Consider the following 12,458-nt stretch of genomic DNA (forward strand, 5'->3'; position numbering starts at 1 on the left):
ACTCAAAACGCTTTACATAGAGGGGGGGGGGGGGGGGGGAGATCTCCACCAACCACCACCAATGTGCAGCATACACCTGGAAGATGCGACGGCAGCCATATTAGGCCAGAACGCGCAACACACACCAGCTGATTGGTGGAGAGGAGACAGAGTGATGAAGCCAATCATTATATATATATATATATATATATATATATATATATATATATATATATATATATATATATATATATATATATATATTTTTTTTTTTTGATGATTAGGAGGCCAATTTGATCATCTCTACACTGGTTACCTATCAACTATAAACATTTACATTTAGTCATTTAGCAGACCCTTTTATCCAAAGCAACTTTAAAATGAGGAGAGCAATAGAAGGAATCAGACCAACAAGGGGCAATGTGCTAACTGTGTTAGCATTATACTAAACATTAGCATCTTTTTTTAAAACAACAGATTAGGTGATAAAAATTTAATCTTGTTAACCTTAATCAATGAATTGAACAATGAAGCATACATTATTACACAAGTCATTTTATGACATTCAAAACTGCCTCCAATAACAATGAATTTACACCATTTTATTTTAGATATCATTGGATGATTTAATATTCATCACAGAAAGTCAACAATTGAAATATTATTATTTGATCATTCAAACTTTAAATTTGATCATTCAATCACTAAAACAGTAAGCAGTAACATGAAATAATCAGCATACATTCTTACAGACATTACAAAAAAAAAGCTTAATAAAATCTGAATTCATCAGTAGCAACTCCTATTATTTAAAAATGTAAAAATAAATACTTCACGGCTCAGTAAATGGGTAAAGTTGAGCACTAAAATATCAAATTTCTGTTTTCATATAACAGCTGTCACATGAATATATATATAAAATAATAATAATAATAATAAATAAATAAATAAACTTTAAGTAACTTAGCTGTCCACGACTGATAACTAAAAACATTAAAAGTGCAAGAAGTCAGCAGTGTGACACTTAAAACCATTCCCATTCATAAACATTAATTTTTCTCAATTACTCTATCTGTTGCAGGATTCGACCAAACCGAGATTATAACCAATATCTGATATTATAAGTCATGGCAACATGTTTTTGACATTACTTTAACTCATCAAAATAAGTTAAATGTTACAGGTTCTGGTTTTGTTTCTGTTTATGGGTTGGTCTGGCACATGTTTAGTTCAGTTACCTGTGTTTCTGTTAGCTTCCTTAGTTATTCATTGTTTGATTATCTGTTACATCTGTTGTTGATCTATTTGATTGATTAACTTTTTCTATTTAAGCTCTGTGTTTAGTTCAGTTCAGTTGTCCATTATTGTCACACTAATCTAGGTTGTTCCTGTGTTTGTGTTTCTCTGGGTTTATTCTAAATAAATCAAGAATGCTGCATTTAGATCCACTCCTTTCATCTTTACTACAACCACAGCGTGACAGCTAAGCAATTTAAACTTTTTTAAATTAGTTATAGAAAATAAAACTTTAAGTCAGTTTGATATATATTTTCAGTTAAAATGACTTGTACAGCCAATTTGACTGTACATAAAAATTTAAGGCAGCAAAAAGATGAAATAGGTAGGGCTTTTTTGTGTTTTTTTTACAGTGTGTTTAATTGTATTGGCTATACTATTAAGTTAGTCCTGCAGATTGTGTTTGATTGAGATTGTTTGATTGAGTTTATAGTGCATACCATAAGCGCATCGTGTATAGTGCATCATTTTTTAACCAACTTGTGTCCTTGTTGTTTAATCGGACACAGAGACACTGTAGAACTATAAATAGTGATTCCAACATAGAGGGGTTCAGTGAATGTGGTGTTGAATGTGTGTAAGTGTATGAGTTTGTTTGAGTCAGAGATGTTATAAAAGGACAGAGAGCCGGCCGCCCAGTCCAGATACACTGCTACTCTGCTAGTGTGGTAAGGTATTGAAATTGACCTGCCATTTCCCTCGGCAGAGTTAAAGTAATCATAGTAATAAAGAGTCCAGGATTTGTCATTTCCAAACCAGGATCTACTATTCCTGTCGATTCCTTTATAGGACATTGCTATACGAGTTCCAAACCCACTCCATTCAGCCTCCCAATAAGCACGTCTCATCAGACTCTCTTGACTCATAACCTGAGGAGCCTGCTTGAATCTCTCTGGATGATCAGGATATGACGTACGGGAGTCTAATTGGGAGACCTTACTGTTGTTCTCAGAAAGAACGAGAAGATTGTTCACTGTGTTTGGATCCAGTGTGAGATCACAGGCATCTGAACACAAGGACAGAGAAACAATGAGAACACGATAACAAATCACTTGATGTTTGTGTGTGTGTGTGTGTGTGTATGTATGTGTGTGTGAGAAAGAGTCTGTAGACCTACACTTCTGTAGTCCAGCTGTCATCCTGATCTCTCCTCCATGATCCACACTATAAACACATTAACTCTCATTGTTTAATACAAATTTAAACTCTTTCTCTCACATACACAAGGGCCAATGATGACACACTGATTTAACTAAATATTCTCCAAAAAAAATTAAAATGTAATTAATAGAGATGACTTCCATACACCTTTTCTATGGTGAACATGTTTTCAAATTCTAAATCAATATTAGATTAGATTAGATTCAAGTTTATTGTCATTACACATGTACAATGCAACAAAATGAGTTTGGAGCAAGCCTCCGAGCCGCAGCTATTTAAAGCGCCGCCACTCAATATATATATAAACATCAATGAAGCAACGTTCAAAAGAAGAGGGGGCACAATCCTACACAACAATGTGAGAGACTTATAAAGTCAAATAGAAAACGTAAATAACTTTACCCTATTGTTGCTAAAGGTGGTTCTACAAGCTATTGAATCATGGGGATGTACTTAGTTTTTCATTCATGGATTTTCCATTTTGGCCTATTTTTTGTAAAAAAAATAAATATACACTCACCTAAAGGATTATTAGGAACACCTGTTCATTTTCTCATTAATGCAATTATCTAATCAACCAATCACAAGGCAGTTGCTTCAATGCATTTAGGGGTGTGGTCCTGGTCAAGACAATCTCCTGAACTCCAAACTGAATGTCAGAATGGGAAAGAAAGGTGATTTAAGCAATTTTGAGCGTGGCATGGTTGTTGGTGCCAGACGGGCCGGTCTGAGTATTTCACAAACTGCTCAGTTACTGGGATTTTCACGCACAACCATTTCTAGGGTTTACAGAGAATGGTGTGAAAAGGGAAAAACATCCAGTATGCGGCAGTCCTGTAGGCGAAAATGCCTTGTTGATGCTAGAGGTCAGAAGAGAATGGGCCGACTGATTCAAGCTGATAGAAGAGCAACTTTGACTGAAATAACCACTCGTTACAACCGAGGTATGCAGCAAAGCATTTGTGAAGCCACAACACACACAACCTTGAGGCGGATGGGCTACAACAGCAGAAGACCCCACCGGGTCCAACTCATCTCCACTACAAATAGGAAAAAGAGGCTACAATTTGCATGAGCTCACCAAAATTGGAAAGTTGAAGACTGGAAAAATGTTGCCTGGTCTGATGAGTCTCGATTTCTGTTTCGACATTCAGATGGTAGAGTCAAAATTTGGCGTAAACAGAATGAGAACATGGATCCATCATGCCTTGTTACCACTGTGCAGGCTGGTGGTGGTGGTGTAATGGTGTGGGGGATGTTTTCTTGGCACACTTTAGGCCCCTTAGTGCCAACTGGGCATCGTTTAAATGCCACGGCCTACCTGAGCATTGTTTCTGACCATGTCCATCCCTTTATGACCACCATGTACCCATCCTCTGATGGCTACTTCCAGCAGGATAATGCACCATGTCACAAAGCTCGAAAAATTTCAAATTGGTTTCTTGAACATGACAATGAGTACACTGTACTAAAATGGCCCCCACAGTCACCAGATCTCAACCCAATAGAGCATCTTTGGGATGTGGTGGAACGGGAGCTTCGTGACCTGGATGTGCATCCCACAAATCTCCATCAACTGCAAGATGCTCTCCTATCAATATGGGCCAACAGTTCTAAAGAATGCTTTCAGCACCTTGTTGAATCAATGCCACGTAGAATTAAGGCAGTTCTGAAGGCGAAAGGGGGTCAAACACAGTATTAGTATGGTGTTCCTAATAATCCTTTAGGTGAGTGTAGTTTAAAGCAGCTTGCCATGTCAGATGCTGACTGACAGATAAATACTTGTGCTGTTAAATTCATTTTAGATGTGGTGCTTTCCCCAGTGCATAACTAACATTTCACAGGTATATTCTTCATCTGTAGAATGTTAGAATGTCATGGAAAATGTCTTTTTTGCTGTCAGAAGGGTTGAGCCTTCTGCAAGTGAATCTCCGCTAAAATTCAGGCTACCCTGAATGAGCATCGCCACGCTTATGCACGACGAACTGACACAGCGCAATAATTAATTTATTAACCAATAAATAATTTTAACCTACAAGTAAGTATTTTTTTATGAAAGTAACCATTATTATGAGGTAATCCAATATAGGCTAATATAATTAGTCTGTGCTTTTGTTTTTATTTTAATTTTGAGTTTAGTACATTTAAAAACAATGTAATTTTTGTTTTTAGATTATAATATTACAATGTTAGAATGTTCTGTGATTTTAACCCCTTTTTGCACATAATATATTGCATAGCCTACGTTACATTCACTATATTTGTTTTCATAGCCTTCAATATCAACATTGTTTGTAGGACATCCTTGAGAAGGATGTGAAATAATAAAAAATAAAAATTCAGATTTTTTTATCCAAATAGAAAAACTTAGAAAAAACAGAGATATACACCGTATATTAGTAATTAACCAAAAAATATATGATTTTTTGGCCATATCACCCCAGCCCTATAACCTACACTGATAACAAAGTGTCCTTTGATCCCTTTAAAAAAAAACAATAACATGATTTGATGGTTGAATTTGGCAATGAATTTTGGCACATCTCATTAATAGTCAATTGAAACAATTATATCAATTATAGCTCTTTATTTCAGTAATAGAGTATATAGACCTAAATGGACAATTTAAAAGTTTTAAAACTTTGCTCCACTTACTTGAGTATCTGCAGTGAGCAGTTTGGATCTTTCAGTTTGTCAAAGAGCAGTTTGACTCCTGAGTCTCCTGGGTGATTGTAGCTCAGATCCAGCTCTCTCAGGTGTGAGGGGTTTGAACTCAGAGCTGAAGACACATAACCACAGCCTTTCTCTGTCACCATACAGCCAGACAACCTACAAACACACACAGAGTCAGATAATTTACAGACACCCATCCACATTATGACCGTCAGACTGCAAATAATCTCTCATATGTTCTTAAAACCTCAGTATATGCAGTTGACAATTTGGGCTCTTCAGTCCTTCAGTAATAATCTTCACTCCTGAATCCTGCAGGTCATTGTAGATCAGATCCAGCTCTCTCAGGTGTGAGGGGTTTGAACTCAGAGCTGAAGACAAATAACCACAGCCTTCCTCTGTCACCATACAGCCAGACAACCTACAAACACACACAGAGTCAGATCACGTACAGACACCCATCCACATTATGACTATCAGACTGTAAATAATCTCACATGTTCTTAATACCTCAGTATATGTAGTTGACAGTTTGGGCTCTTCAGTCCATCAGTAATAATCTTCACTCCTGAGTCTCCTGGGTGATTGTAGCTCAGATCCAGCTCTCTCAGGTGTGAGGGGTTTGAACTCAGAGCTGAAGACACATAACCACAGCCTTCCTCTGTCACCATACAGCCAGACAACCTACAGATGGATCCAAACAGTCTCATCATCTACAAATACTTCACACAAACTATTTCCAAGTCTATGCCTCCCACTGCTCCAGGTTTTCACAAAGTGTGTGTTTAATACTCACTGCTGTGTGCACTTGGATGGGTGAAATGCAGAGCATAAATTGCACAAATACTTGGCAACCCGTCTTGTTACTTTCATTTTCACATGTAAATCGTGCAATTTAGTCTATTCCAAGTGTTCTAAAGTGTACTGTAGGGTTTGACTAACCGAACCAAAACTAAACAAAAATTGAATTTATTATTAAGCAGAAATCTTGGCCTCGTTGCAGTCCTGTGTACATTCATGTGAGTGAGCAGAAGTTCGCACCAGTGCGCCCAGAAAAAGTAAGTTTTTTTTAGATAGGATTTCAGCTATAATCGATTTTAATAACACAAGGCCTACAGTATAAACCTCAGAAGAGTATGTGAGTATTCAATTCAAGTCAGATTACAGTACAGCGTGAACTTTAGAGCAAATAATGTATAGGCCTATATAGGCTACCCAAGTCAATGTATAATTATTTTCTGTTTGTAATAGTATTAAAGAGATTTAATTTAAAACTAATTTAATAATTTAAATATTGATACATTTTATTTATAATGCATTGTTTAGCACTTGGGTATGGCTGCCTGCTCAGCACAAACGAAAATGCCCATGGTTTACAGAGTTTTTTTAGAGATTGAGAGCACAGTTGTGTTAATGCTTGAACTTTACTGACGAGTGCCCGAATGTGTTTGTTAAAAACATTTTGTATTAATTTCTTTACCCCCCATGCACCCCCATTTTTTCGGGGGCTCAACACCAGGGGGTGCTGCAGCATCCACAGCACAGGATAATGGTGGCATGTCTGAGAACACTAGCCTCTATTTCTCCTGCTAGAAATATGAGTGACTGACAGAGTTCTTTTTTGTTTGTCGCCTAGGCTGAATATTCTGCTCAGTTTCAGTGTTTATGGCTGGCATTTTAACCCATGTTTCTATGATATTTCTTGACTTAGGCCATGTAGCTGGTCCTTATATTGTCCTTATACTGAGCCTAAAATGTTTAATGGCAATTTCAACAGGAGTTACAGAGCACACAAAATGAAAAAAAAAAAAATATATATATTTTCCATTTTGTTCTTGTGTTTCTGACTTACAATGGCAGCTTGAACAACTAAACATCAAGCAAAGAAACTAGGAGACAGAGAAACAAAATGCCTATTTACACATCACTTAATGCATTTTTACTGACCAGATAGCTTTCTTATTAAACTGTTCATATTTATAAAGTTCATATTTATGTGTACAATCACTCACCAGATACTCTGAATAAGAATGACTTATGATTGTTTTCAGTTTCAAATATGTCCTTGCATTACCGTTAATTATAATTACGTTTTGAATAGGTACAGTAAGATTTGTTTATCATTTCAAACTTGAGACATAATGCGTAATTATGTAGATCAGAATATAAATAATGTCTGAAAGACTTGCCTCAGTATCTGCAGCTGACAGTTTGGACTTCTCAGTCCATCAGAGAGCAGCTTCATTCCTGAATCCAGCAGTTCATTATTTCTCAGGTCCAGCTCTCTCAGGACACAGTTTGAGGATTGAAGAGCTGATGACAAACTCTCACAACACTGACCAGTGAGATTGCAACTTGGTAATCTAAACAGGGAAATAGAAGATTAAGTACCTGTCAAAAATTTTTAAGTGTACATTTGATGATGATTGTCTGAATAACTCAAAATCTGTAGAATATGTACAGTAACATGACTTTTAAATGAGATTCTGCTTTCTGCTAGAAAGTTGGCAAAAAAGCAGGAAATCTCAACTGTTTGTAAATAAAAGATAATAAGGTGCATTTGTTTGCACTATCATCCTTCAGAAAATTAAACTGAACTGACAAACAAAACAGTAGTGCAGTATGGATTAGTGGCAGTGGAAAAAACACAAATTCCATATTTAAGTAAAAGTACAGACACCACACCAATATGGTTACTTAAGCAAAAGTTGTCCAACAAAATACTACTTAAGTAAAAGTACAAAGAACCTGGTTTTGAAAATACTTAAATGTTTAAAATGTAAATAACTTAAATTTAAATCTATTCACATCTTATAAAACGTGAGCTAACCATATGATCAATCACACTGTGCTCATACTGTAAAGCCAGAGATGAGCTGTAGAGTTTCTTTATAATTGAAATATTATTGTGCTAGTTTATTGTTGCGAGACTGTCATGGTTCTGAAATGTGGGAACACTGGTTGCTAGAACTGTTGTATTGCGCTAGTTTATTGTTGTGAGACTGTCATGGTTCTGAAATGTGGGAACACTTTAATTTGAGTTCACCCAATAAGGTTGATAATATATTTGGCTTTTGTTCTGCAGCCTTTATATATATATATTTGGGTGAAAGCCAGTCTACTTTTTTTCCAAGTTTATTTTCAAGTATTGGAAAAATTAAGTGGTTAAAAAATATTGTTATTTAAACTTTATTTATTTAATTTATATATATATATATATATATATTCGTGGTACAAGCCCCTGTCCATTTGTCTGTCATCTTTGCTATTTATTTTAATTGTCTATTCTGTTCATGTTTCAGGATTTTCTGTTAATTTGCTTTTGTTACAAATAAAGACTGCTGCACTTAGATCCAGTTTCATCTCTGCTGCAACCAGTCTGTGACAATTATGACTTACAGAATACATTTTTCTTACTCAACTGCTGGACTAAACAGGCTTCCATAGTTTTTAGTGTTTGTGCATTCAAATTCATATTCACATTCATATTCAACAAACTCACTCTGAAAAGGTATGTATGATACATGGGAAAGAGGCTAAATATATTTGATAAAAGTATTTTTGAGACAAATTTAACTCATTGATTTACAAGCCTCAGTTACCTGGGTTAAAAAAAATCCCAGAATGCAAAGGTGCAAGAATAAAAAAAAGTTTATATCTGTTAACTCTTTCCCCGCCAGTGTTTTTAAAAAATGTTGCCAGTCACCAACAGGGTTTTTTGATCATTTTCACAAAAACATAAAATATTTTGTTGTATGAACGTTTTATTCTAGCTTTATTCATTCCTTTTTTATCAACTCTTAAATATGGGTAAGTTTCATTAAAAAAAGCAACATTTTGAACAAAAAGCTGAGAAAATCATGTTTTTGTCAAAGACTAAATCCAGATCAGATTCAGAGCGATGATCAAACACAGATGGAGTAGATGGAAAACACCCCAAAGCTCCTGGGTTCACATCTCATTCAGTAACATTAGATAGTTTTTATTTATATGATGTTAATGTTTTTGATCACGTTATTTTATATATGCATCTGCTTACATACGATCGCTTGTTTTATGCTTCTTCTTCGCCTGTGTTTTGATCAGGAGATTCTGTACTCTTTCAGAAGATGTGTAATAGCACCCCCTAGAGCAGTGGTTCTCAACCCTGTCCTGCTGAGTTTAGCTCCAACATTGATCAAACTCACCTGCCTGTAGCTTTCTAGTAATCCTGAAGAGCTTAATTAGCGGTTTCAGGTGTGTTTGATTAGGGTTGGAGCTAAACTCTGCAGGACAGTGGCCCTCGAGGACCAGGGTTGAGAATGCCTGCCCTAGAGTATAACAGTGAAAACACAGAAAATTCCGTGTTTGGCAGGGAAGCATTTTCTCACAAATAATGGAAAATTCAGTGTTTGGCGGGGAAAGAGTTAAAAATAATTGTAAAAATCAGAAAATGAATCAATTGTGTGTATTAGTTTTATTCCCATATATAAAACTACGGACATCTTCTGGGTAAAAATACCTTGATTGAATTAATGGCATTTAAACAACATGTATATTTCACAATCACAATAACATTAAATGATTGTTAAATGATTTCAGAGTAAACCTTATACATTAGTATTACATTAGTAACACAGTTATTAAACATACTGTATAATCATATCTAAATAATCCACCCAAACCTCAGTTTCTCAAGGTGACAGTTTGAACTCTTCAGTCCATCAGAGAGCAGCTTCACTCCTGAATCCTGGATGTCATTGTTACTCAGGTCCAGGTCTCTCAGGACAGAGTTTGAGGATTGAAGAGCTGATGCCACAGTTTCACAATGCTCACTAGTGAGATTACAGCACTGAAATCTGCAAAAACATAATTTTCATTTAGAGTTATATTAAAATATCCAGCTAGTACTTTGTCTTCAAGTACAAATCAAACCATTCATTAGTGCAGCTGGCACTACTAAGAAACGCTTTTTTTGTTTTGTTTATTGTGTTAACGTGCTGAAGTCACATTTGTTCTCGTGCCATATCATGTGGGTTTCCAGTTTCGGTGTGTTGGTGCAGCCCCTTTGTTTTGTTAAGGTCCCCTAATAGTGAATCAATTTATCCCTTGCAGACTTTCTAATTATTTTCACACACACACATACACACACACACACACACACACAAACATTTGACGCACAGACAGACTCGCGTCAGTCTCCTGCTCACATCGAGTTCTATTTTGCTCTTGAACAAACAATAACAACAACACAGAGAATTTTGAGTATTCTCATATAAGGAGTCTTAAATTAGTTAAATAACATCTTAAATGAACTTAAAGAGTTGTGAGGAAATGAGATGCGCGGGACAGCGCGTCAGATCCGCGTCATGTTCGGCAGCAGCCGATCTTAAAGTGACAGGAGCTAGGGCTGTACGATTAATCGAAAAATAACCGAAACCGACATTCAGAACCTCTAACCGACGTATTTTTCCCATGTCGGTTATTTCGGTTTTCACATGACTCCGCCCCGTCAGTCACATCAAGTGCAGTTTGCAGGCACACACAGAGATGCAGGAGCGGTTATCTGTGTTTATAGATGTCCAGAATCACTATAGTAACTGCATGTTTTGGTGATTTTGGTGATTGGTCTCATCAGCAACAACAATGAGACTGCCTACAGGGAGGAGATCCAGCACCTGGCCACATGGTGCGCTGATAATAACCTGCTCCTCAACACCACCAAAACGAAGGAGCTCATCGTGGACTTCAGGAAGGAGTCAAGAGGCACACACGACACCATCCACATCAATGGAATGGCTGTTGAGCGTGTCTCCAGTTTCAAGTTCCTGGGGACCCACATCTCGGCGGACATGTCGTGGACGACCAACACCTCCAGCCTGGTCAAGAAGGCTCACCAGCGCCTCTTCTTCCTGAGGACACTGAGGAAGAATCAGCTCTCCTCGGCTATCCTGGTGAACTTCTACCGCTGCGCAATAGAAAGCATCCTGACCAACTGTGTGGCAGTGTGGTATGGGAGCTGCTCTGTTGCGGAGCGCAAGGCACTGCAGCGGGTGGTGAAAACTGCCCAGCGCATCACAGGAACTCCACTGCCTGCCATCGAACACATCCAGAGGAAACGCTGTCTGCATCGAGCTCGCAGCATCCTCAAGGACTCCTCTCACCCAGCCCACAGACTGTTTTCTCTCCTGCCCTCCGGCAGGCGTTTCAGGATCCACCGGACCAGGACCAGCAGACTTAAGAACAGTTTTTTCCCCAGAGCTGTCTCTTTACTGAACTCAAACCCCCGTTGATCCACTTCCCTCATAAACTGCGAACTCTCCTACCTCACATCTGCCTTCACTTTGTTATTTGCACTACCGACTGTTTATTACAGTAACAACTGTTTACTTATGCATTCTGCACCACCATACCGTAACTGGATTATGCTCATCTGCACTGCCGACTGTATTTACAGTAACAATGTTTACATTTGCATTTTGCACCGTACTTCTAACTGGAATATGCAACCACTTTTCACTGCACTTTTACACTTTCTTTCGGATAGCTCTGTCCATAATTTATTGTACTAACTTAATCCACTGCTATATTCCTCATATTAGCCTAACATATTATTGTATACCTCTAACTGTAAAATTCTGTTCAAGTAATAACCGTCTGTATATTTATTCATAGTACATAGTCACCTGTAAATTCTGTTTATAGTAATAGCCATCTGTATATTATATTCATAGTACATATTCACCTGTAAATTCTGTTTATAGTAATAGCCATCTGTATATTATATTCTAGTACATATTCACCTGTAAATTCTGTTTATAGTAATAGCCATCTGTATATTTATTCACTGTATATATTCATCTGTAAATTCAGTTCTACTTATAGTAATAACCATCTCTCTACTTATACATATTTATATATATTCAGAACATTTTTATGTCCTGCACTTACGCAACCATTGTATATCCTGCACTTGCTGCTATTGCACTTCTGGTTAGACCTAAACTGCATTTCGTTGCCTTGTACTTGTACTTGTGTAATGACAATAAAGTTGAATCTAATCTAATCTAATTTACACAGTTTATATACAGGTCAGTTAATCGGCATTCTTATAGCCTACACGCCGCCCCCCACACACACACACAGACGGCGCGTGCAAGCCCCGAAGCCAGATCGCTTTCACTTTCGTGCTCATAAAGTTGTAAAGTAAATGCGTTTAAAGGCTTGCCAGTTTCAACATTTAAAGCGATTGTGCACTATTCAAAGACAACAATACGTATCCGTTCAGTGCGCAGCTTCTTTCTGTGACACAGAGCCGAGCCGTGTCGCGTCTCTGACAACACGTGCGCGCCCTGAAGGCAGACCTCTCA

At 37.2% G+C, this 12,458-nt stretch overlaps 1 protein-coding gene across 1 annotated transcript in view; it reads right to left on the reverse strand.

Annotated features, from left to right (window-relative positions):
• The window catches only part of LOC307124256 (uncharacterized protein), a gene marked incomplete at its 3' end in the record, with an annotated part of 51,946 nt that overhangs the window by 20,387 nt on the left and 19,101 nt on the right, over positions 1 to 12,458 (reverse strand). The window contains exons 6-11 of the mRNA XM_079813302.1: positions 9,774 to 9,947; positions 5,620 to 5,793; positions 5,357 to 5,530; positions 5,092 to 5,265; positions 2,393 to 2,439; positions 2,093 to 2,281 (exon numbers count right to left, since the gene is read on the reverse strand). Of these exons, the coding sequence (XP_079669428.1) occupies positions 2,093 to 2,281; positions 2,393 to 2,439; positions 5,092 to 5,265; positions 5,357 to 5,530; positions 5,620 to 5,793; positions 9,774 to 9,947 (932 nt within the window). The remainder of the gene's footprint in view (positions 1 to 2,092; positions 2,282 to 2,392; positions 2,440 to 5,091; positions 5,266 to 5,356; positions 5,531 to 5,619; positions 5,794 to 9,773; positions 9,948 to 12,458) is intronic.

The sequence above is a fragment of the Gobio gobio genome (assembly GCF_949357685.1).
Source record: "Gobio gobio genome assembly, chromosome: 3".
Taxonomy (NCBI): Eukaryota; Metazoa; Chordata; class Actinopteri; order Cypriniformes; family Gobionidae; genus Gobio; species Gobio gobio.